This window comes from Grampus griseus (genome assembly GCF_964374135.1).
Source record: "Grampus griseus genome assembly, chromosome: 11".
In the NCBI taxonomy this organism is placed as follows: domain Eukaryota; kingdom Metazoa; phylum Chordata; class Mammalia; order Artiodactyla; family Delphinidae; genus Grampus; species Grampus griseus.
The window spans coordinates 44,108,849-44,133,187 of NC_139005.1; the positions used below are offsets into that span (position 1 = coordinate 44,108,849).

Consider the following 24,339-nt stretch of genomic DNA (forward strand, 5'->3'; position numbering starts at 1 on the left):
AAGATTATCTAACAATAAAAAGAAATGAAGTAATGATACATCCTAAAACAGGGATAAACCTGGAATACATTATGTTAAGTGAAAGAAGCCAGTCACAAAAGACCATGAATTGTATGATACCATTTATATGAAGGCAAACTTACATATATAGAAAAAACTTAGTGGTTGATTAGTGGGGTGGGGCAGAGGGAGCGGATGAGAAAAACTGCTAATGGGTATGGGGTTTATTTTGGGGATGATGAGTATGTCCTAATATTAGACTATGATGATAGCTGTACAACCCTGTGAATATATAAAAAACACTGAATTATATACTTTAAATGGATGAGTTGTATGATATATGAATTATATCTCAATAAAGCTGTTAAAAAAAAGAGAAAAACATCTTATCTGGACAAAAGACCAGAGTTACTATTATAATGAGTTAAAATTATGGCTTCTTAAAGCGAATGTTCTGTCCTGAAATTATCACTAAGAAGCAAATAGCATATTAGCCTGTAGGCCCAACCCCAATCTAGTCAATAATTATTTACTTAAAACTTCTCAGAATTTTATTTTAAGCAATCTCAATATTGTAATTGGTTCCCTAACTTTCCACTGTAAACTTTCAGGTATGGACTCAACTTTTACCATAACCTATGCACTAGGAACTGTTACATATTTTTATGTCCTCACTCATAAAACAGTATTTCCTTTTACATGTTGCCAAATTCTACTCTTTTAAGAGCTACTCTGTAGTTCTAGGATTATATGAATAACACTGAATGTAACCTACACATTATTTTATTGGTCAGTTTTCCTCTTCAGGCTAAGTATTAATTTTAACTTTTGCCTTTCTTCAAATAGCACCATTTAATAATATCTTTAAAAACTTCTGGGACTTCCCTAGTGGTCTAGTGGCTAGAACTCCACACTCCAAATGCAGGGGGCCCGGGTTCAATCCCTGGTCAGGGAACTAGATCCCACATGCCTCGACTAAAGATCCTGCATGCCACAACTAAAAAGATCCTGCACATGGCAACGAAGATCCTGTGTGCTGCAACTGAGACTTGGTGCGGCCAAATAAATAAATAAATATTAAAAATTTTTGTTGTACCATCACCAATCCTATTATCTCTCTCTTGATATAACTAAATGTCAGAGAATATTCTGTTTCTAAAGCATGTAGTGACAGTGACCAGAATTTTGCTGGTCTTTTATTTTTACTTATTTATTTTTTTGACTGCATCGGGTCTGATTTGTGGCAGGTGGGATCTTTCGTTGTGGTACGTAGGCTTCTCTAGTTGTGGCACACAGGCTCCAGAGCACACAAGTTCAGTAGTTAAGGGGCAAGCGGGCTCTCTAGTTGTGGTGTATGGGCTTAGCTGCCCCGCAGCATGTGGGATCTTAGTTCCCCGACCAGGGATCAAACCCGCGTCCCCTGCATTGGAAGGTGGAGTCTTAACCACTGAACCACCAGGGAAGTCCCTTGCTGGTCTTTTAAAAGGCACAGCAAAACTCTACAAGATCTTTGGAGGACATTTTCTTAACAGACTTGACACTACTAACAGGTCACTAGGAAGACTGCATTGGATCAGAAGACTACATTTAAAGTCTCTGAGGGACTTCCCTGGTGGCACTGTGGATAAGAGTCCGCCTGCCAATGCAGAGGACACAGGTTTGATCCCTGGTCTGGGAAGATCCCACATGCCGCAGAGCAACTAAGCCCACGCACCACAACTACTGAGCCTGCGCTCTAGAGCCCGTAAGCCACAACTACTGAGCCCGCGTGCCACAACTACTGAAGCCCAGGCACCTAGAGCCCATGCTCCACAACAAAGACAAGCCACTGCAATGAGAAGCCCGCACACTGCAGTAGCCCCCGCTCACCACAACCAGAGAAAGCCCGTGAGCAGTAACGGACCCAAATGCAGCCAAAAATAAATAAATAAAGTAAAAATAATAATAAAAATAAAATAAAAAGAGTAACTTTTCCCCCTAATTTATTACAAATACATATTCAATGTAGAAATTTTAATAACACAGACAAGCAAAAAGAAGTCACTCAAATTTCCACCAGAGACAATGAATGTTATCAATTTAGTATATATCCCTCTAATCTTTTTTCCTAACCATACTTGCACTTTTATTGGGAAATAGGAACATACTACAAATATCTTCTAACTTGCTTTTTCCATTTATCTGTCTGACAAATATTCTTCAGTATAATTTTAAACATCTTCATGGTCTTCTAACTGTACTATGGTACACGTTTACTCAACCAATTCTCTATTGTATATCACATTGTTTCCAGTTATTGATCACTATAAATAATGCTGTGATAATCCTTGTGGCTAAGTCTTTTATCCAAGATTATTCCCTTGTAAATTCCTAGAAGGTAAAAGAGAAAAAAAAAATAAAAAGGACTCTTTTCTTCCTTTTGCCACTCACACTAGGCAATATAACACTGGACAGTACACAATAATTACATGCTAACTTGAGACATCAGAATAAAGAAGGTATTAGAAATTTCTCTGAAGAAATCCAAGAAAAGGAAAACAAATGTTGGCACTTCCTCCTATTCTCTCATAACTTTAGCACCTTCTCTAAATTGCCCAGGAAGGCTTAAGTATGGTTTTACCTAGAGCAAAGAGGTGGATATAATAACCTCTTACAGGCTTCTAGAGCTAACAAGTTTACCTTAATTTGGAGAAATGGAATCTGTTGTGCCAAAAAAGTAAAAACATAAAGATAACTTTCTCAGAAGTCTCTGTACTCTTACCTTTTGATGGAACTGAAGAAATCCCAAATCTGTAGAAAGAAAAACAAGCTAAATTTTAGGAAGCTGTTCACACTCCTGGTTGTCTGTCTCCGTGTCAAGTATACATATGGCACTTCTTGCTTGTGATCTCAAGCCTTGCAATCATTAGCTAATTCTAACAACCCCATGAAAGAGGTTCAGTTGACTCTTTTTCTCACCAAGAGTCCAGAGAATAAGTTAAAAGGTAGCCTTATCAGAACTGGGAGTAGCAGTCAGTTCCTGACTTTTACCTATTACAAAAACCCTGCTTGGTAATAAAACCCAATCTATAGCTACTACAACCAATCAGCAGATACGTTCTGAATAGAGCCAAGAGAGTATTTCTTTCCAGCAAGGCCTCTATTCTACTTAAAATCAACAACTATATTTAAAACCTAGGAACACATTCCCTCACCTTCATATTACCACGATCTCAGGTCTAAAAGGCTGGGAACACTCACCTAGCTGCCCTGGCAGCTTTCTTACTCTCCAAGCTCACAGGTACATTGAATCGTTCAGCTCTCTTCTGCATCCTCTAAGTGATAACAGACAAAAGGGAAAGAGAAAAATTCAATTTCTGGTTTCCTTCTTTTAAGAGAAAAGTCATTTAGAGGTGTGTATCTCTAGAACATCGGGATTAATTTCTTAAGGTCCAAACTGAGTTATACTGACAATCACAGAGGATATCAGGTTGTATCCATCCCAGGGCTTAACTCAACAGTCCTTTCCAGAAAGCAAACACAAAAAGACTATTATTACATTCATGTCCTCAAAAACAAAAGGGAAGGAATAAAATAAAACCCGCATTCTGTATCAAGCCAAGAAGACAAAAGCTGTGTTTGACTGACCTTTGAAAATGGATCAAAGGAACAGCTTGGTTCCAACACTAGTTGTACTCTTTCAGTTAGAAATGAGGCAGCGTTGTCCTATGCCATCTCTACTTTAATAGTACAAAAAAACCCCACAGATCTTCACTGAAACCTACTTTCAGAGATCTTGAGATAGGATCCAGAGAAATTTCAATCTCACCAGCTAGCTAGTAGTAACTTAAGAGTGACATCTTCCCTTGTAACTTTTCATCTCTTCCAAGGTACAATCCTCTCAAACTCTAATCTTAGTTTGTAAACATCTTAAAAAGAGTTACCACTAAGACCAGAATACTATACAAAAAGACTACGGCCTCAAAGGTGACTATGCCAGCCCAAATATATTCCCAAGTGTGGCCGGTAGAAAAATGTATCAATACCAAAATCTGTCAATACTGATTTTCTGCCTATGAGTAAATATTTTAAAGTGATGATACAGACAAAATAAAGGGTAAGAAACAGAAAGATATATATATATAGACTGCTCTTCTGAAAGAATACCTACCTCAGTCTGTGGTATTTCAGATGTAATTTTTACCACTTTTTTCTCTGCTGCCCTGGAAAAGGGATTTTTAAAATCAGAAGACTGATATTCTAAACCAAAACCTTTGAAGTGTATAAGAATTCACCTGAATCATGTCCTCTGTCCCATATCTCTCTACCACCCTTCAGACCAAAAAAACATGAAGCCCATTAGACCTTTAGTTCCTTGAAGTGTCGTCTACTGATAAAAGAGTTTAAATAACAGACTAAGCTACTTTGCTAGAGTATAAGAAAGTAACAAGGAAAGAAGTCTGGTTAAATATACTGAACTGAGGGAAATGCTCAAAGTACACCGGAAATCATTTCATTTACTTTTAGGAATTTTAAATGTACTTTTGGACTAATGACTATTCCTCTAACCCTCATTTAAATACCAGCTCTCAATTTTCATCACAATTAAGGAGTGCTCTACAAGGTCTGGTTTCCTTCTTTTACAAATCCCTTATATCTCCCATGGGACCATAGCTCCAGCTGGAACAGTCAAAGTGGGATAAATAAAAATGCCAAAGGGAGTGGGAAGAAAAAAGGCTAAGGGGAGTTTGAATTAGGAAAACATGGTAAGTTACCAGTCAAAAGGTTTAAGAGAAAACAAAAGAGGGGGGACCAGGGGGGCGGGAGACAAAGTTCGGAAGTACTCAGGATAAATGGAAGGGCATTAACCCTCCACCAAACAACTCCCATAAAACTGTGGGTCATAACCAGTCTCATTAAGGTCCCTCATTTAGAGACATGGGAGGCTTTTGTTCCAATATCCCAGACACTTTTCCCATTTGATGCCCTGAAAGGTAGTAATGGTTTAATGGCATTTTCAGAGGAAGCAATTCTGGAACAGGAACTTATTCTCTCCTCCATCCTTTTGTTGGAGGTCCCTGGACTGACAGATAAGCAGTGGGAGCCCCCTGCTGACCATAACTAAGTCCTGCAATATTTAACTGCTGTGGCTTGAGGAGGGGGGAAAAATCAAACTAGAAACAGAGGTATCTTTTTGGAGAAACTCAACCAAAGGCAAAGCAAGGGGATCTCCTTTTGAATGTTCTAAGGACCTAAATTAGCCCTGTACATTCTGACTTTAAAGAAATTTCCGATTTCTTTCCATTTCCCAGCCATCTTTCCTTCCCCAATCCTCTCTGTTTTGTGCAGACAGAAAGGGACACTGAAGTTTAATGTTCTACTTGAAGTCCAATGCCATTAAAATAGCAGCCCTCTTCACCAAACCACCAGGCTAATGACTTCCTCCACATTCCCATCAGTACACTTCATGGCAGAAAGGGAACCAGAAAGAAGAAGCTTCCTTCAGCTCTGTTCCAACTCCCTCAGGCACAATTAAGCTCAAGCAATAAATAATGTCATATTCTGGGGCTCATGTCAAATTTCTTCTCTTCACTCAGAAGTTTCGCCCCTACCCATAGTCACATACAAAACATTCTCCATACTACGGGGACCCAGAATCTTTCTGTACATACTTTAGTTTAACCACTACTATCCCTCTAACAAGCAAAAACACAACCCCTCCCACACACATTTTCAATTTGTTTAGAAATTCACTGATAAAATTAAAGCCCTCTAAACAAGGGAATTACACATTTTACATATTATAAAAATAAACTACAGATTTTCAAACTTCATAATTTTTAACCCACACAGGCCAATTATCATTGTATTTATTTCATCTTCCTTCTTGCCCCATAACTCCCCAAAACATCTCTATTTTAAAGCTATCCCATCGGCCGTTTCCTCAAGGCATTATATCTAAACATAAACCTCCTATGATGGATGATAACTAAATGGCTTTAGAAAGCAGTAATATTTGACAAAATCTAATAAAACATTAAATGCACATCTTCTCTAATGCAGAAAATCCATTGCTAGAAACTTATCCTTTGGATATACCTGCATAAATTTACAATTAGTTGTATGTGAACATGCACTGTATTTTTTGCAATTATGAATAATCTAAATGTCCATCAACAGGAGACTGGTGAAATTACTGTTCATCCATAGAATGGAGTATACTGTTAGCTGCCAGAAAGAATGAGATTCTAAGTTGATAACAACTAAATCTAGGTGATGGGTTCATGGGGGTCTATTTACTATTCTCCTAAATTTTGTATATACTTGTAATATCCCATAACAACAAGCTAAAAAAAAAAAGAGAGACCTACCACTTACTAGGATAATTATCCTCATTTCATAGCGTTGACGTGACGATTAAATGAGAATACATGTAAAACACTTAGAACCTTGCCTATATATAACTAATTTTTTTTGGCCGTGCCATGAGGCATGCACGATCTTAGTTCCCCAACCAGGGATCAAACCTGTGCCCCTTTCAGTGGAAGCATGGAGTCTTAACCACTGGACCGCCAGGGAAGTCCCTATAACTAATATTTAAATAAAGACATTATATGATGATATAGAAAGATCTCCATATGTGAAAAAAAAAATCAAGAAACTGATAATATGCATGTACATATGTATCTGTATATGCACATATAAAATATTCCAAAAGAATATATTGAAAACCTCTGGGAAGTCAGGTGGGGGTGCAGACAAGGGTACTTAATTTTCAATTTATATATTCCTCTATGTAATGTTTGACTTTGACTTTTTACATCTATTGGCTTTTTTTTTTAATTGTCTTTTATAATTAAATGGATTAATACAGCTATGAGGAACAAAAATGTTAAAAAGGACTCAACTGCTCTTGACATGCTGGAGTATAAGATGGCCGGACATTTGCGGGGAAACCCCAAATAAAAAATGTTTATGATCGGGCTTCCCTGGTGGCGCAGTGGTTGAGAGTCCGCCTGCCGATGCAGGGGACACGGGTTCGTGCCCCGTTCCGAGAAGATCCCACATGCCGCGGAGCGGCTGGGCCCGTGAGCCATGGCCGCTGAGCCTGCGCGTCCGGAGCCTGTGCTCTGCAACGGGGAGAGGCCACAACAGTGAGGCCCACGTACCGCAAAAAAAAAAAAAAAAAAAAAAAAATGTTTATGATCAACCTTGTGTAATAATTTAAATAAATCAAGATCCACTATTCACTCTAGTACTTTGTCCTCCCCTCCTCCACTGTAAATCAAAAAGGAAAAGAGAATACAGTGTTGAGACATAACCTTGCTCAGCACCCTCTTCCCTTACAAAATTCCTTATATGCAGAAAATGTGCATGATTCTCTATACAGAAAAAGAATCATCTATTACGGTGACACAACAAAGGCTAAGAGAACTAAACTTTATCTGGGCTTGAAGTCTCTTGGTCCTAAGTATCTATTACATAACCTAGAGACAAAGTTACTTTGCTTCACTGGGACCATGTACTTGAAATGAACAAGACCTTTCTGAAAATGTATGATCTAATGAGAAATGAAAAAGCCAATGGGGGACTTCCCTGGTGGCACAGTGGTAAAGAATCCGCCTTCCAGTGCAGGGGGCCTGAGTTCAATCCCTGGTCAGGGAACTAGATCCCACATGCACGCCGCAACTAAGAGTTCGCATGCCACAACTAAGGAGCAAGCAAGCCACAACTAAACCCGATGCAACCAAATTTAAAAAAAAAAAGGGAATGTATACATTCCAATGGGAATGTATAAGAGGTCAACAGTGTAACACTAAAAAAATCCAGAACCGTCTGCTCTGTCCTCATTATAAAAAACGGATAGTTACACATCAACAGTTTTTTCAGGAGGTTCTTCCTCTTTGACAGGCAGTTCTATGGGCTTCGGTTCTTCTTCCTAAAACCAAATGAAACAAGATGGTTAAAATAAATCAAGAGTAAATACCTATCAAAAGAATATGAGAACTCCAAAACGAACCAATCTTTCAGAACCTTCATTCCCCCTTTATGCTCCCCTAACGAGTTAGCATTGAAGCCCTCTAATGATTGATGTTTAGCAACGTGACCAAGGCAGTGGCACACTGCCAGGCCAGTGACTAACCTTACTCTCTCCAACTCACCTCTGTTTCATCTCCCAGTACATCTTCTTCATTTGCCTCCTCTTCAGCTAAAGAATATTAAAATAATCAGGTCAAGCCCTGCTACAAAACCATCTTGATCACTGTACTTAGGCTAAAATTATAATCATTTTGCTTTCCCAAAATAAAATTCAATAATGAAGGCAGAAATGTTCATAAAATTTGCTCCACGTGGAGGAGATAAAAACTATATTCTCTACCTAACTAACATCAATTAAGAGGTTGAACTCCAGCTGCACTGAAGAACTAAACATGATGAGGTCAAACTATAACATTAATTAAAAAGTACTGTGGCAGAATTTAGTGGTGGGGAAGAATTTCTAAAACAACAAAAACAAAACAAAAAACCCAGAAGCAAAAGTACTATGCAAAAAACTTATTTTTCAGAACTAGGAAAGGGGGCTTCCCTGGTGGCGCACTGGTTAAGAATCCGCCTGCCAACGCAGGGGACATGGGTTCGAGCCCTGGTCCAGGAAGATCCCACATGCCGCGGAGCAACTAAGCCCGTGTGCCACAACTACTGAAGCCTGTGCGCCTACAGCCCGTGTTCCGCAACAAGAGAAGCCACTGCAATGAGAAGCCTGCCCAATGCCACGGAAGTGTAGCCCCTGCTTGCCGCAACTAGAGAAAGCCCACGGCCAGCAATGAAGACCCAACACAGCCAAAAAATAATTAATTAATAAAAAAAAGATTAAGATGATATTTTTTTAAGTACAAAAAAAAACACCCCAAAATAGGAAAGGATACCACAGAAAAAGAAACGACTGTCAAAGAAGATATTTGTATCTAAAACCAACATGGGAACAGTCACTAGAATATATGATATGCCTGAGAACTAACAAGCAAACGATGAGAACCCCAAAAGAAAAATGGGCAAAGGAGAAAGCCAAAGAACCAGGAACAAAGGACATGTTTAAACTTTTTAGTAAGTAGAGGAATGTAAACTGAAACCACTAACAGATTACCAAAAATTAGGCCACTTGTTAGGACAGTGAATCCTCATGTGCTGATGATGAAATTTATACAGCAATTCAGAAAAACAATTTAGTGGTGTTTAGTCATATTAAGTATACATTTATGAACAGATATTTATTAGCAACCCCATTCCTGGGTATATACCCCCAAGACTCTCACACAGGAATATAAGGGAATATGAAAGAAGTAGTTCAGGAGTCAGTCACTGGGTGAACTAAATAAAACATGGTGAATTCTTTTTTTTTTTTTCTGTACGCGGGCCTCTCACTGTTGTGGCCTCTCCCGTTGCGGAGCACAGGCTCCAGACGCGCAGGCCCAGCGGCCATGGCTCACGGGTCTAGCCGCTCCGCGGCATGTGGGATCTTCCCGGACCGGGGCATGAACCCGCGTCCCCTGCATCGGCAGGCGGACTCTCAACCACTGCGCCACCAGGGAAGCCCATGGTGAATTCTTTACATTATAGAATACCATGCAGGAATTAGAATCAATAGACTAGATGACTGCTACATCTTAAAAAAACACAGTACTGGGGATTCCCTGGCGGCGCAGTGGTTGAGAGTCCGCCTGCCGATGCAGGGGACGCGGGTTCATGCCCCGGTCCGGGAAGATCCCACATGCCGCGGAGCGGCTAGACCCGTGAGCCATGGCCGCTGGGCCTGCGCGTCTGGAGCCTGTGCTCCGCAACGGGAGAGGCCACAACAGTGAGAGGCCCGCGTACGACAAAAGAAAAAAACAAAAACAAACAAACAAAAAAACACACAGTACTTGGAGAAAAAAGAATGCAATAAAGTAAGGCTATGGCCTCATTGCCAATTACATAAAATTACTGTAGACCAAACAACACTACACGGTTTATAAGGACAAAGACAAAAAATATATATCAAACACATTAGAATAGTTGCCTAAGAGAGTTGGGATAAAAGGAATGGGAATAAAAGGGAATAAATTAAAATTAGAGAGGGATGATACTATGCCTTAAATGAAGTGTATGTTTGTTTTTTAAAGTGGAATTGGAGAATGTCAGAGCTAGAAGGGACCAGAGATTACTTAGGTTTATGGATTTCAAGGGTGGAGACACTTGTCTCACTTCACAGACTACAAAAGACACTTAGCCTGAAAACAGCGGCTGTCCAAAGTTACCTAGTAAATTTCTGTCTCAAGAGGAATTAGACTTCAAATCTTCCGATCCTCAGTCTAATGTGCTTGCTTTCCCATACTTCCTTGAAAATAATTTGTTGAAATAAAATTACAATGTCTTTTTAAAAGGGGGGTATTTCTTCTCATTATAACCACTATTTTAGATGACGAGAGTTTTCTTGATAGAGTTAATTAAAATCTTACATCATCAACAACCTAAAGGAAAAGAAGAAATCTTCTGTATGGCAGAGCCTAAAAATTAATCCTCTCGGGCTTCCCTGGTGGCACAGTGGTTAAGAATCTGCCTGCCATGCAGGGAACACGGGTTCAAGCCCTGGTCCGGGAAGATCTCACATGCCGCGGAGCAACTAAGCCCGTACACCACAACTACTGAGCCTGCGCTCTAGAGCCCGCGAGCCCAACTACTGAATGAAGCCTGTGCGCCTAGAGCCCGTGCTCTGCAACGAGAAGCCACCGCAATGAGAAGCCCGCGCACCGCAAGGAAGAGTAGCCCCCACACACCGCAACTAGAGAAAGCCTGCAGGCAGCAATGAAGACGCAACGCAACCAAAAATAAATAAATAAATTTATTAAAAAAAAATTAATCCCCTCACTCACATCACTCTTTGCCTCCACAAAGAACTCACCATGCTCTTCAAGATATGCCTGGAGCCTGTTGATGAGATCTTGTTTTATTCCCTTGGTCTCCAAACCACGAGCAAGACACTCCTGCTTTAGTTCAGCAAGCTGAGAAAAAAGAATAAAGCTTTTCCTTAATTTACAGAATGAACCTGGTGGGGGAGAAAAAAAAAGAGGTAGTTCTCACAAGAAAGAAAAAGAAATGAAAGATCCACCCAAAACTACTGTCTTAATCCCACCAAGCTTCTAGGTCCACAAAGATGATCTGCTTCCCCCTAACAATATTCAATATGCAAGAGGACTTTTCTAACAGATGGTGAAGAATAAACCTACTTTAATCAAATTCTGATCTATTCATACATTTATTACATAAGTCTTTAGCTACTTCTAAGGGGGGGTGGTCTTTTTTTCCTGAACAATTACTGTATCAGCTCATATAAGGAAAGAATCAATCTTTAAGTAGAATATCTACTTATCTAAAAGCAGATTTTCCTTACTATCTATTATCCCAGATCCTTTACTGCAATCTACCATATACATGCATACAAGTTTGTCCACCACAGAATTAGGTAGATGTGTTAGCTAGATTAATGTCAATAATGAATCACATAAAGGATCTTTGCCAAAATGGAAAAAAATATGTAATGGCATGCCACGACATGGCATGAGTTGAAGATTTTTAAATCAGTAACTTGACTAAAGATACAACAGGTATACTTATCAACTTTGCAGACAACAGAAGGAGGAAGAATTGATGGATTACTGACAGAACTAAAGGTGGGTGGGTGGGGATGTCAGGGGGTGTTGCTGGCTCTTCAGGGAAAACAAAAAGCCAAAATGAAGACTCAATTTAGAAGAAATAAGGTATACCTATAAGTACTACACTTATATTCAAAACTTAAATTGTTAAAAAAAACAGATGAACAAGATCTGGCTCAACAGTAACTCAAAGGATAAAGACCTCAGTCAGGGTTTTAGATGATTACAAGTGCAAAGAGGGCTAACAGTATGATTTGCTACCAAAGTAATTCTAGGTTAAGGGTAACTAAAAAAACAGAATCTATATATATTTTTTAATTTATTTATTTTATTTATTGTTTTGGGCTGCGTTGGGTCTTTGTTGCTTCGCGCAGGCTTTTCTCCGCTTGCGGCGAGTGGGGGCTATTCTTCGTTGTGGTACGCGGGCTTCTCATTGTGGTGGCTTCTCTTGTTGAGGCTCTTGTTGCAGAGCACGGGCTCTAGGCGCGTGGGCTTCAGTAGTTGCGGCACACGGGCTCAGTAGCTGTGGCGCACAGGCTTAGTTGCTCCGCGGCACGTGGGATCTTCCCGGACCAGGGATCGAACCCATGTCCCCTGCATTGGCAGGTGGATTCTTAACCACTGTGCCACCAGGGAAGCCCCAGAATCTATATTAAGTGATTAATAGCCTTACTGGGCTCTATATTCTCATTTTAAGGAGTGTAATGACATGCTGATCCAAGGAGAACAACCAAGAAAAGGAAGGCTCCAAAAATCCTATATGCAGATCAGTGCACAGATAGATATTTGTCCTGAAAAAAGACTTTACTAGTTTCGAAGTACAGATCTAAGACCAACCAGAAGTTAGAAAGCAGATCCCTATAGAACTTTACAACTAAGGGAATATGCTGGTCAGCTCTAGAAGGTTTTCAACCAAGGAAACATTTGGAAATGGGAGAGGGGAGCTTTTTTTTTTTTTTTCTCATTGGACATTCAGTGAGTGGGACAGGCAGGCAGGGAGGGATACTATGTGGAACACTTGTTCTACTCAACAAGCCAACAGCACCCTCTATTGAGAAACATGGTAGGTAATCACCCATTAAGTGTGGAGTGGCTGCAAAGCATAACATGGCCTCTGAAGTCAGACTACCTTGGGTTCAAATTCCAGTTTTACCACTTACAGCTGTGTAACCTTGGGTGAGTAACATAACCTCTCTGTGCCTCAGTTTCCTATGAAATGGGGATAATGCAACAGTACCTACAGCATAGGGTTGTTATGAAGATTGAACCAGCAAATACTCATAAAGCATTTACAATAGTGCTTGGCAGCTACTAACACTTTGTGTTAGACAGACACCGGTGAAGGGTTAGACAAGATCAGACAGAATGACTGCTTCTCAGATTTCTGCATTTCATAGATCAATATATTTTTAAATGGGTAGACTGATAGGGCTGCCAAGTTTTTATAGCATTCCAACCAGGTTGTGGACCAATACTTTTGTAAAGAAACAACAAAATCAATTACTAGAAAAATGATCATACACTTGGATGTAGCAGTGATGTCAAACTGCTATAAAAGTTTCTAAAAGCTTAATTTCTTTTTTAACCTTATCTCATCATTAACCAGTAACAGTTCATGGATGAGCACTGGCCTACAGATGATACAGTGAATAGTATTAATCTAGAATCTAGATTCTAAGTGATCTCTAAGGTCCATTTCTTAAGTAATGGACCTTAAGTAAGAATCTTGATCTTTCCCATGTTGGTACTTTATTTTTTCTCAGTTTCCTGGAGAACAAGTCTTTTGATTTTAGTTACACTTTTAAGAATTTTGTTGGTTATAAAAGTATTATGTTCACTGTAGAATAGTCAGAGAATTCTGAAAAGTATAGAGGAAAAAAAAGTCTTATGTAACCCAGGCACTTAGAGATCACCTAACATTTTAAATATATCATTTACTCTGTGTGTGTGTGTGTGTGTGTGTGTGTGTGTGTGTTTAGAGGGTGTTTGTTTACAAAGCAATACAATTTCTTTACTTCCTATAACTCCTAATCTTCCTCAGAAGACTCCATTCCTTCTTTCTTCTCCTCGTTTAAGTAACACTAAGACCACCTAGGGAAAAGGAATGTAAATACTCAGGCAATTCAAAATTCAACTTTCTAATAGAGTTGTTCCTCCCTTCTCCTTCCTTCCCAAAACTGTGTAGATATGGACAAAAGTTTACAAAAACCTCCAGATGACAGGGAAACAGACAGTCGGTGATGGATTCTGCAGAGGATGCTGATCTGGTAGACTTGAAGCTGACAGACTGGTACAACTGGTTGTTTAGCTTGGATAGCATCCACCACTGTTGACCACTGACCTTGCTATTGCTGTTGGTAACTGAAATCTCAGTCCCCCACTGGCTCCCAGTCCCTAATCTCAGGTCTCTGGCTCATTCAGCAGTCTTCTCAGCACCTCCACGTCCCCTTCTCTGGTCAAATGAGAATGTTACATGTAGTTTTTACACACTGTTGTATTACTTTATTATTATATTATGGGTTCTGCTCCTATACTGGGACATTATTTCAAAAGGGAAATAGATGAGTAAAAACAAAATAGCTGAAAATGAAGTCATTTCACACATTTCATTTGGGCACAATTACATTAGTAGAACAAAACACTTTTAAAGCCTCAAATAAGAATTTATAGGGACTTCCCTGGTGGCACAGTGATTAAGACTCCGTGCTCGTAAGGCAGGGGGCCCAGGTTTGATCCCTGGTCAGGGAACTAGATCCCACATGCATCCTGCAACTAACAGGTCGCATGCCACTACGCCTGAGAAGCCCTTGAGCCGCCAACTAGACCCGGCACAATCAAATAAATAAATAAATAACTTATAATATCAAATCTTACCCACTTTTTAAAATAAATTTATTCATTTTATTTATTTTTGCCTGCACTGGGTCTCACTGCTGCACGCACGGGCTTTCTCTAGTCGTGGCGAGTGGGAGCTGCTCTTCGTTTCGGTGCACTGGCTTCTCATTGCGGTGGCTTCTCTTCCTGCAGAGCATGGTCTCTAGGTGCACAGGCTTCAGTAGTTGTGGCATGTGGGCTCAGTAGTTGTGACTCGCAGGCTCTAGAGCGCAGGCTCAGTAGTTGTGGCACACTGACTTAGTTGTTCCATAGCATGTGGGATCTTCCCAGACCAGGGCTTGAACCTGTGTCCCCTGCATTGGCAGGCAATCTCCCAACCACTGTACCACCAGGGAAGCCCAAATCTTACCCATTTTTATATGCATTTGACTTCAAAATGTTTTAAAACAACATACTGGGTTGGCCAAAAAGTTCGTTCAGTTTTCTTCCATAAGATGACTCTAGTAGTGCTTAGTTGTCTTTAACTTCATTAGAAACAATTTGGTTAGACTGTATTGTGACAGCTGTCATATCAGTGTACATTTAAAAGAAAACATCAAAACTGGTGAATTTTTGTGTAGCCATTTTAATATTGAAGATGGAAGAAAAAAAGGAACATTTTCGGCATATTATGCTTTATTATTTCAAGAAAGGTAAAAGCGCAACTGAAACGCAAAGAAAGATTTATGCCGTGTATGGAAAAGGTGCTGTGACTGATCGAACGTGTCAAAAGTGGTTTGCAAAGTTCCATGCTGGAGATTTCTTGCTGGACGATGCTCCTCGGTCGGGCAGACCAGATGAAGTTGATAGTGATCAAATCAAGACATTAATTGAGAACAATCAACATTATACCATGCAGGAGATAGCCGGCATACTCAAAATATCAAAATCAAGAGCTGAAAAACATTTGCACCAGCTTGGTTATGTTAATCGCTTCGATGTTTGGGTTCCACATAACTTAAGCAGGAAAAAACCTCTTGACCTTATTTCTGATTTTCTAATTAAACGTAAATGTTTCGTTTTTAAACAAATTGTGACGCGCAATGAAAAGTGGATACTGTACAATAATGTAGAACGGAAGAGATTGTGGGGCAAGCGAAATGAACCACTACCAAACCACACCAAAGGCTGGTCTTCATCCAAAGAAGGTGATGGTGTGTATATGGTGAGATTGGAAGGGTGTCCTCTATTATGAGCTCCTTCTGGAAAACCAAACGATTAATTCCAACAAGTACTGCTTCTGAACTGAAAGCAGCACTCGACGAAAAGCGTCCAGAATTAGTCAATAGAAATCGCATAATCTTCCATCAGGATAATGCAAGACCACATGTTTCTTTGATGACCACGCAAAAACTGTTACAGCTTGGCTGGGAAGTTCTGATTCATCCACTATATTCAGCAGACATTGCACCTTCAGATTTTTATTTATTTTGGTCTTTACAAAATCTCTTAATGGAAAAAATTTCAATTCCCTGGAAGACTGTAAAAGGCACCTGGAACAGTTCTTTGCTCAAAAAGATAAAAAGTTTTGGGAAGGGCTCCCCTGGTGGCACAGTGGTTGAGAGTCCGCCTGCCGATGCAGGGGACACGGGTTTGTGCCCTGGTCCGGGAAGATCCCACATGCCGCGGAGCAGCTAGGCCCGTGAGCCATGGCCTCTGAGCCTGCGCGTCCAGAGCCTGTGCTCCACAACAGGAGAAGCCACAACAGTGAGAGGCCCGCGTACCGCAAAAAAAAAAAAAAAAAAAAAGTTTTGGGAAGATGGAATTATGAACTTGACTGAAAAATGGCAGAAGGTAGTGGAACAAAACGGTGAATACATTGTTTAATAAAGTTCTTGGTGAAAATGAAAAATATGTCTTTTATTTTTACTTAAAAACCGAAGGAACATTTTGGCCAACTCAATATTTAAAAAGCAAGGTATACTGAGTGAATTGTATGGTATGTGAATTGTATCTCAATAAGGCTACTTAAAAACGCCAAGTTACAGAACATTGTATATATGATACTAACATTAATGTAAAAAATAACATGCGCACACACACCACTCAAATGTATATACACAAGATGCCTGGACAAGAAACAGGTAAGTTAACACTAGTTGAATCTGCGAAGAAGTTTGTTGAGGACACATGTAGGAGGGAAACTTTTTACCACGCACCCTTTTATACCTTTAATATTATGAGGTTGAGCATGAATTACCTATTCAAAAATTAAATTTTCAATATCAATCTAAAAATCCCATTTCTCAGTATTAATAAGGCATTTTTCATGCTACCTATCCAAACAGCAGAGAAAGGACTGATCAACTGACTACATAATACATTTGACATCAATCATTCATCACCCTGTGATTTCTAATTTACTAATCTTGAATTTTGATTCAAATCATTTTCATCTGTTAACTCTCAATCTAGTTTGTAAACCTTTGAAGACAGAGGCATTTTACACCATTTAAACATTTCATATGATAGGAACTCAAGTTTCAAGTATTAATACATGCCAGGCAAAAGGCTAAGTTCTTTGGACATCATTTCCTCATTTAATTCTCAAAACATCTATGTGGTTGGTATTATGACTGCATTTCATAAATTAAGAAATTGAAGCTCAAAGAGACTCAATAATTTGCTAAAAAATCACCCAGCTAGAAAATAGTGGAGCCAATATGCCAGCTCAGATCTCTCTGATTTAAGCCCAATTTTATGGTTTTTTTAAAAAATATTTATTATTTACTTATTTTGGTTGCACCAGGTCTTAGTTGCAGCAGGCGGGCTCCTTAGTTGCGGCATGTGAACTCTTAGTTGCACCATACAAGTGGGACCCAGTTCCCTGACCAGGGATCGAACCCAGGCTCCCTGCATTGGAAGCGCAGAGCCTTATCCACTGTGCCACCAGGGAAGTCCCAAGCCCAATTTTAAATACCAAGATGAAGGACTGCTTTCATGTGCACACTCTATCTCTCTTACCATTTTCCTCTTACCTCACCTCCTCAGCCTCTTTGCTAGCTCTTCTTCCACCCAACCCTGTAAATACAGATATTCATTAAGACATTCACTAAGGAGACTTTGGCCTTCTCATCCTTTCACTTGTACCAAAGGCTTTTTCACTTCCCAGAATCCAATTATTGGCAAATCCTGTCAGCTCTACCTTCAAAATATATCCAGAATCAAAAAAAAAATATATATATATATATATATCCAGAATCTAATCCCTCTTGTCTTTCTTTCATACAGATCATTGTAAAAACTCTTCAGCCCTTGAACCTCACTATAGTTTATTCTCAACAAGGTAGAGTGATCTTTGACAGTTTAAGTCAGAACATGTCATTCCTCTATTCAAAAATCCTCCATTGGTTTCCTACCTCATTAAGGGTAAAAGCCAGAGTCCTAATGATCACCTCTAAGGTCCTCTTATAATACTTTGCACAAGGCTCACTCTTTCACATCCTTCAAGTCTTTGCTTAAACACCACCTTTTCAATGAGGCCTTCCCCCAGTCATCCTATTTAAAATTATAGTACCCTTCTCTTCCCACTGTACTCCCTCTTCCTATTTTTCTCTACAAATCACTATTTGACATACTATAAATTTTACTTATTTATTGTACTTCCCCTAATATAAGCTCCAAATATATATATACACACACATATATTTATATATATACACATATATATTTATATATACACATATATATATATATATAGGCTCCATGAAAGTAAGAATTTTGTCTTTTTCTTTTTTTGCTTTGTTCACTGCTGTATCTCCAGTGCCTATGGTAGCTGGCACATGGTAGGCAATTCATAAATATTTCTGAATAAGTCCCAAATCTTTATTATCAGCACTCAGCTCTTTTTAAAAAACTAATTTTATTTATTATTTTTTATACAGCAGGTTCTTATTAGTTATCTATTTTATACATATTAGTGTATATATGTCAATCCCAATCTCCCAATTCATCCCACCACTATCACGCCCACCTCCGCTTCCCCCTTTGGTGTTCAAACGTTTGTTCTCTACATCTGTGTCTCTATTTCTGCCTTGCAAACTGGTTCACCTGTACCATTTTTCTAGATCCACATATATGCATTAATATATATTTGTTTTTCTCTTTCTGACTTACTTCACTCTGTATGACAGTCTCTAGGTCCATCCACATCTCTACAAATGACCCAATTTCGTTCCTTTTGATGGCTGAGTAACATTCCACTGTATATATGTACCACATCTTTTTTATCCATTCATCTGTTGATAGGCATTTAGGCTGCTTCCATGACCTGGCTATTGTAAATAGCGCTGCAATGAACATTGGGGTGCATGTGTCTTTTTGAATTATGGTTTTCTCTGGGTATAGGCCCAGTAGTGGGATTGCTGGGTCATATGGTAATTCTATTTTTAGTTTTTTAAGGAACGTCCATACTGTTCTCCATAGTGGCTGCATCAATTTACATTCCCACCAACAGTGTAAGGGGGTTCCCTTCACACCCTCTCCAGCATTTGTTGTTTGTAGATTTTCTGATGATGCCCATTCTAACTGATGTGAGGTGATACCTCATTGTAGTTTTGATTTGCATTTCTCTAATAATTAGTGATGTTGAGCAGCTTTTCACGTGCCTCTTGGCCATCTGTATGTCTTCTTTGGAGACAACTCTCAGTTCTTAAGCAGGAGACCCACATTTCCAAATGACTACTAGATATCTCCAAGTGAATATCTCAAAGACATTTACGCCCAAAACTGAACTTATCTTCTCTCCTACAAAAAACTGGCTTCTCCTCCTCCTCCCAACTTAGACTAAAGGTATCACTACTTGGCGTCATCTTTCATTCCTCCCACATCTAACTGATCTATAAATGCTTGTAATTCTATATTCCAAATTTCTTTCAAATTCATTCCTACTCTAAAAGCCACTACCTTATTTCAGGTCTTAGTAAGTTTATTCACTTGACAAATAGTTACTGAGTATCCACTGTGTGTCAAGCATTATCTTAGATACAGGAAAATAATCATAAGCAAAACGGAAAGAGTTCTTGCTCACATGGAGCTTACAATCTAGTAGGGAAACAAGGCAATCAATGATCATATACATAGTGTTCAACTGATTTTAAAAAAAAGAAGTACAATGTCCTATAAAAGCGTTTAAAAAGTGGTCTGACCTTGTGTGTGGATAGATGGAACCCATCCTACCTAAGGGTTCCTTGGTTAAATGATGTTTGACTGATATCTGAAGGGCAACTAACAGTTAATTAGACAAAGGTATGGGGGATGGGGGTGGCAAGGGCACTGCAGCCAAAAGCATGTGTAAATGTTCTGAGCACTAAGGTAAAGAAAGGCAGTTGTGCACAGTGATTAAGGACAGGAATTCTGGAGACAGACTGCCTGGATTTGAGCCACCACTTATTACCTGCGCAACCTAGGGCAAGTTATCCAACCTCTCTGAGCTTCCGTTTTTCCTCAGTTTTAAATGGGGACAACACAGGCATTTACCTTACTGCCTTAGGATTATCATGAGAATTAAATCAATTAATGTATACAAACAGATTTGACCAGTGTTTACCACATAGTAAATGCTATGTAAATGTTAGCAATTAATGAATAGCCATTCTGAGAAATGAAATAAAGCCACTGTAGCTGGAATGTGAGAAACTAAGCTGGAGAGATTGGCAGGCATATAACTAAAGGGTTTTAAGCAGGGGAGTGACTACTGTAATAAAAATCTAGCTGGTGACATTTCTTCCTCTCCAAACCCCATCCTTCTTACTGCCAAAAGAACACAAACTGGGAATTCCCTATAAGTCCAGTGGTTAGGACCCCACACTTTCACTGCCGAGGGCCCGGGGTTTGATCCCTGGTGGAGGAACTAGGATCCCACAAGCCATGCAGCAAAGAAAAAAACAAAACAAAACAAAACAAAAAACACAAACTGATCACATCAGCTCTCCTTTCCAATCTCCAAAGGTTCCCCACTTTCTGCCTACATGACAAAAACCGAACACCTTACACAACTTACAAGTCCTTTTCAGCATCTCTCCAATATACCTCCAGTCGCACAGTTCACCTACTTTCCTTTCCAAACTATCTTCAAACACCAACATATATGCACTAGATGCTTCAATATTACAATGTTTCACTGTTCGCAGCACTCTGAAACTAGTACACCCTTCTTGTTCTCTCCTCTGTAGTCCCTTTTCTCACACAGACTGGAAATCTGGTACTATTACAGTTCAGAGCATTTTCACCCACAATTCAGTCTCTCTTTCCAACTGTGTTGGAATGATTCCATTTCTACAAAATCTTCAGAAATTTGCAGTTGATGTGGATTTACATACCAATTCAGATAGATAATATTTTTCCTTCCTACTTCAAAGCCTGTTCCTTTCCTCTGAGACCCCATGCTAAAGCCCCAAATTCCCTTTATAAAAATGGAAAGGTTTTTTTTTTTAAAAAGAGATAAACCCTAGGTCAACCCAAAAGTCAGGATCACACCATCAAGAGCAACAGTGGAACCAAACACTAACCGTCCTGGAAGTCAGAATCAAAGGCATGGGTTCTTAACCAGAGGTCCAGGGCTACAAGGTAATTTGATGAAGCCCCTCAAATCGCATGCAAAGTATGTGTACATGCCTTTTTCTGGGAAAGGGTCCATATCTTTCATCAGAGTTTCAAAGATATCTGGGACCTCCAAAAGGTTAAGAAGTGCTCTAGAGAAAAAGCAAAGACAAGCAAATATGATTAAAAGGATGAACCCTTTTTAGGCTGTCAGGACTGCCTCATGTTCTCTAAGACTACCTGAAATCAGGTCAGAGAACATTATCCAATCAAAATCAAAATTTTTTCTTTTTTTTAAATACACCTTTTCTTTTCTTTCCTTTTTTAAGATTAATTAATTAGTTTTTATTTTTGGCTGCGTTGGGTCTTCGTTGCTGCGTAAGGGCTTTCACTGGTTGCAGCGGGCGGGGGCTACTCTTTGTTGCGCTGACCAGGCTTCTCATTGTGGTGGCTTCTCTTGTTGCGGAGCACGGGCTCTAGGCACGCGGGCCTCAGTAGTTGTAGCACACAGGCTCAGTAGTTCTGGCTTGCGGGCTCTAGAGCGCAGGCTCAGTAGTTGTGGCACATGGGCTTAGTGGCTCCGCAGCATGTGGGATCTTCCCGGACCAGGGATCGAACCCATGTCCCCTGCACTGGCAGGCCCATTTTCTTTTTTAAATACATTTTTATTTTATTTATTTTTATTTTTGGCTGTGTTGGGTCTTCGTTGCTGTGCGCGGGCTTTCTCTGGTTGTGGTGAGCGGGGGCTACTCTTCACTGCGGTGTGCAGGCTTCTCATTGCAGTGGCTTCTCTTATTGCGGAGCATGGGCTCTAGGCGTGAGGGCTTCAGCAGTTGTGGCACGCAGGCTCTAGAGCGCAGGCTCAGTAGTTATGACGAACGGGCTTAGTTGCTCCGCGGCACGTGGGATCTTCCCAGGCCAGGGTTCGAACCCGTGTCCCCTGCATTGGCAGGCGGATTCTTAACCACTGCGCCACCAGGGAAGCCCCAAAATCAAATTTAATATAGAACTGACAAATACAGAGTTTTACGTAAGGTGGAACTCCATAAACCAACATAAAATCCATAAAGGCAACTCATAAGGCTGGTGACTTACTCTAGGGGTTTCAAAAATGGAACTAATAAGGGGACCTCCTTGGTGACACAGCAGTTGAGAGTCCGCCTGCCAGTGCAGGGGACACGGGTTTGATCCCTGGTCCGGGAAGATCCCACATGCCACAGAGCAACTAAGCCTGTGCGCCACAACTACTGAGCCCACGTGTGCCACAACTACTGAACCCATGTGCTGCAACTACTGAAGCTTGCACGCCTAGAGCCCATGCTCCACAACAAGAAAAGCCATCGCAATGAGAAGCTCGCGCACTGCAACGAAGAGTAGCTCCCGCTCGCCACAACTAGAGAAAGCCCCCACGAAGCAACGAAGACCCAATGCAGCAATAAATAAATAAATAAAATTTTGGAACTAATAGGAAGAAAGTATTAGACCTTCCATTCATATTTCCTTTTTATCCCATTCATTCAAAAATTCCTTTTCTGTGTATATTTTATAACATACATAACACTATAGTAGTACATAATTTATACAAGTAAGCATACACATAATGGAGGTAGTTGCTCAACTTTTTCTACATGTCATTTTATTAGTAGACCACTGATACAATCTACACATTTCAGCACCACCAAGTTAACAGTAACTCCAGGATAACACAAAACCCCACTAGTACAGCTTAGAATCCAATAGCAAGAAACCTAGCAACTTTCACAGAAAGTCTAATTCGTGTCAACTAATAAGTGATTACAAGTATCTCTCTCTGCCCTTACTCTCCTTATACTTTTTTTTTTTTTTTAAGCTCATCAAACTTTAAAGGATCAGTTTTCAGCCTGGTTTGTCAAAGGTTCCCGGGATGTGACCAAAACATGACCGAAACATGTGATGGGAAAACTACTTGTGAAACCACAAATGTACAACTAATCGAGATACCCTCTTAATTCATCCTAAAAGAAACTACTCTTTTCTTCCAGGAAGATAATAACCTAAACACGAAACATTTATTAAGATTCCCAAGACACAACTTAAACCGGCTTCTGTGATTGAGTGTCACCCAGTGGTGAGACCAAGAGATGCAGGGTCCGTCCGCGATAGGAAATGGGACAGAGGTAACCCTAACCTTGGAAACGTTTTCCCAAAATATTACAGCCCTGAGTGACTTGTCTCTTGGGTGGTGGAGGGCAGGGTTGGGGGAAGGCTGGCGGAGCGTTGAGAGAACTCGAAAAACTTTTCAATCTGGGGTATCTGTGCCCTCACTACCTCTTAAGGTCTCCTAAACCTCAGGCCTCTAAGGGGAGGCCCATCTTCGGAGGGCTCTCTTCAGGTTTCCAAGTTTGTCCCGGGGGCGTCACCCCACCTAAAAAAAGGGAGGGGGAAGCATTTTCTGGATCAAGTTTGAGACCTAGACAGACAGAAATACACGAAGCTGCCATCATCTGCTACCGTGAATCTCAGCTTTGGACAAGAGACTGGAAAGCATTAACCCAGGGAAGAAAAAGGGGTCCTGGGCCCGGCACGGGTCCAAGAGGAGGGGACCACTGACGTAATGCTGTCTGACGAGAAAGGAAAAGAGAGCAGAACAGGTTGAAGGCACTTACACAACCCGATGGGGAAGTGGCGGACGACACCACAGTGGAGGAAGGAGCCGAATAACAAGTAAAGATACAGTAAAACCGTGAGGAGAAATGGGAAATTAGGGAAGGCGTAGTGGGGAAGAAGGGAGGCACAAAAGAACAGAACTACGGCGGGAGCCGGAAAACGAAGTGGAAGAGCCTGCAAGGAAAAGGCGCAAACCAGCCGGCAGAATTCAGTCTCCGTACAAGTTCGACCCGGCCCTCCCCACCTTCACGGTACCTTCAGTTTATGGAGCTCCACCATTTCAGTCGCCATCTTGTTACCCCTTCACTCCGCCAGGCCCCCACCCGCTGCCTCCGCCTCCGCCTCCGCCTCCGGGAGCTCCCGCCTCGGCGCCGACAGCCACGGCCGGCCAATCGCTGTGGCTTTTACTCCCGCCTCCTACCATCAACTCTTTCTATTAGTCAATAGCTGGAGTCGCCCTCACTCCTTCAGGCGGCTTTCCCCACATCTCTCAAAAGCTGGGACCTGGAGAAGGGCGGGTTCGGCACCTTCCGAAGGACGCAAATGGTGACCAATTGTGAGTCCCGGTGGCAGACCGCCAGCCAATGGGTGGTGGCGACGCTGACTCCGC

At 40.6% G+C, this 24,339-nt stretch overlaps 1 protein-coding gene across 1 annotated transcript in view; it reads right to left on the reverse strand.

Moving 5' to 3' along the window:
• The window catches only part of SARNP (SAP domain containing ribonucleoprotein), a 52,389-nt gene extending 28,162 nt beyond the window's left edge, over positions 1-24,227 (reverse strand). Inside the window, exons 1-7 of the mRNA XM_082665169.1 lie at positions 23,985-24,227; positions 10,919-11,018; positions 8,142-8,188; positions 7,851-7,918; positions 4,151-4,202; positions 3,241-3,314; positions 2,762-2,790 (exon numbers count right to left, since the gene is read on the reverse strand). Coding sequence (XP_082521295.1) covers positions 2,762-2,790; positions 3,241-3,314; positions 4,151-4,202; positions 7,851-7,918; positions 8,142-8,188; positions 10,919-11,018; positions 23,985-24,020 — 406 coding nt within the window. The 5' untranslated portion in view covers positions 24,021-24,227. The remainder of the gene's footprint in view (positions 1-2,761; positions 2,791-3,240; positions 3,315-4,150; positions 4,203-7,850; positions 7,919-8,141; positions 8,189-10,918; positions 11,019-23,984) is intronic.
• Between the last annotated feature and the right edge of the window lie 112 nt (positions 24,228-24,339).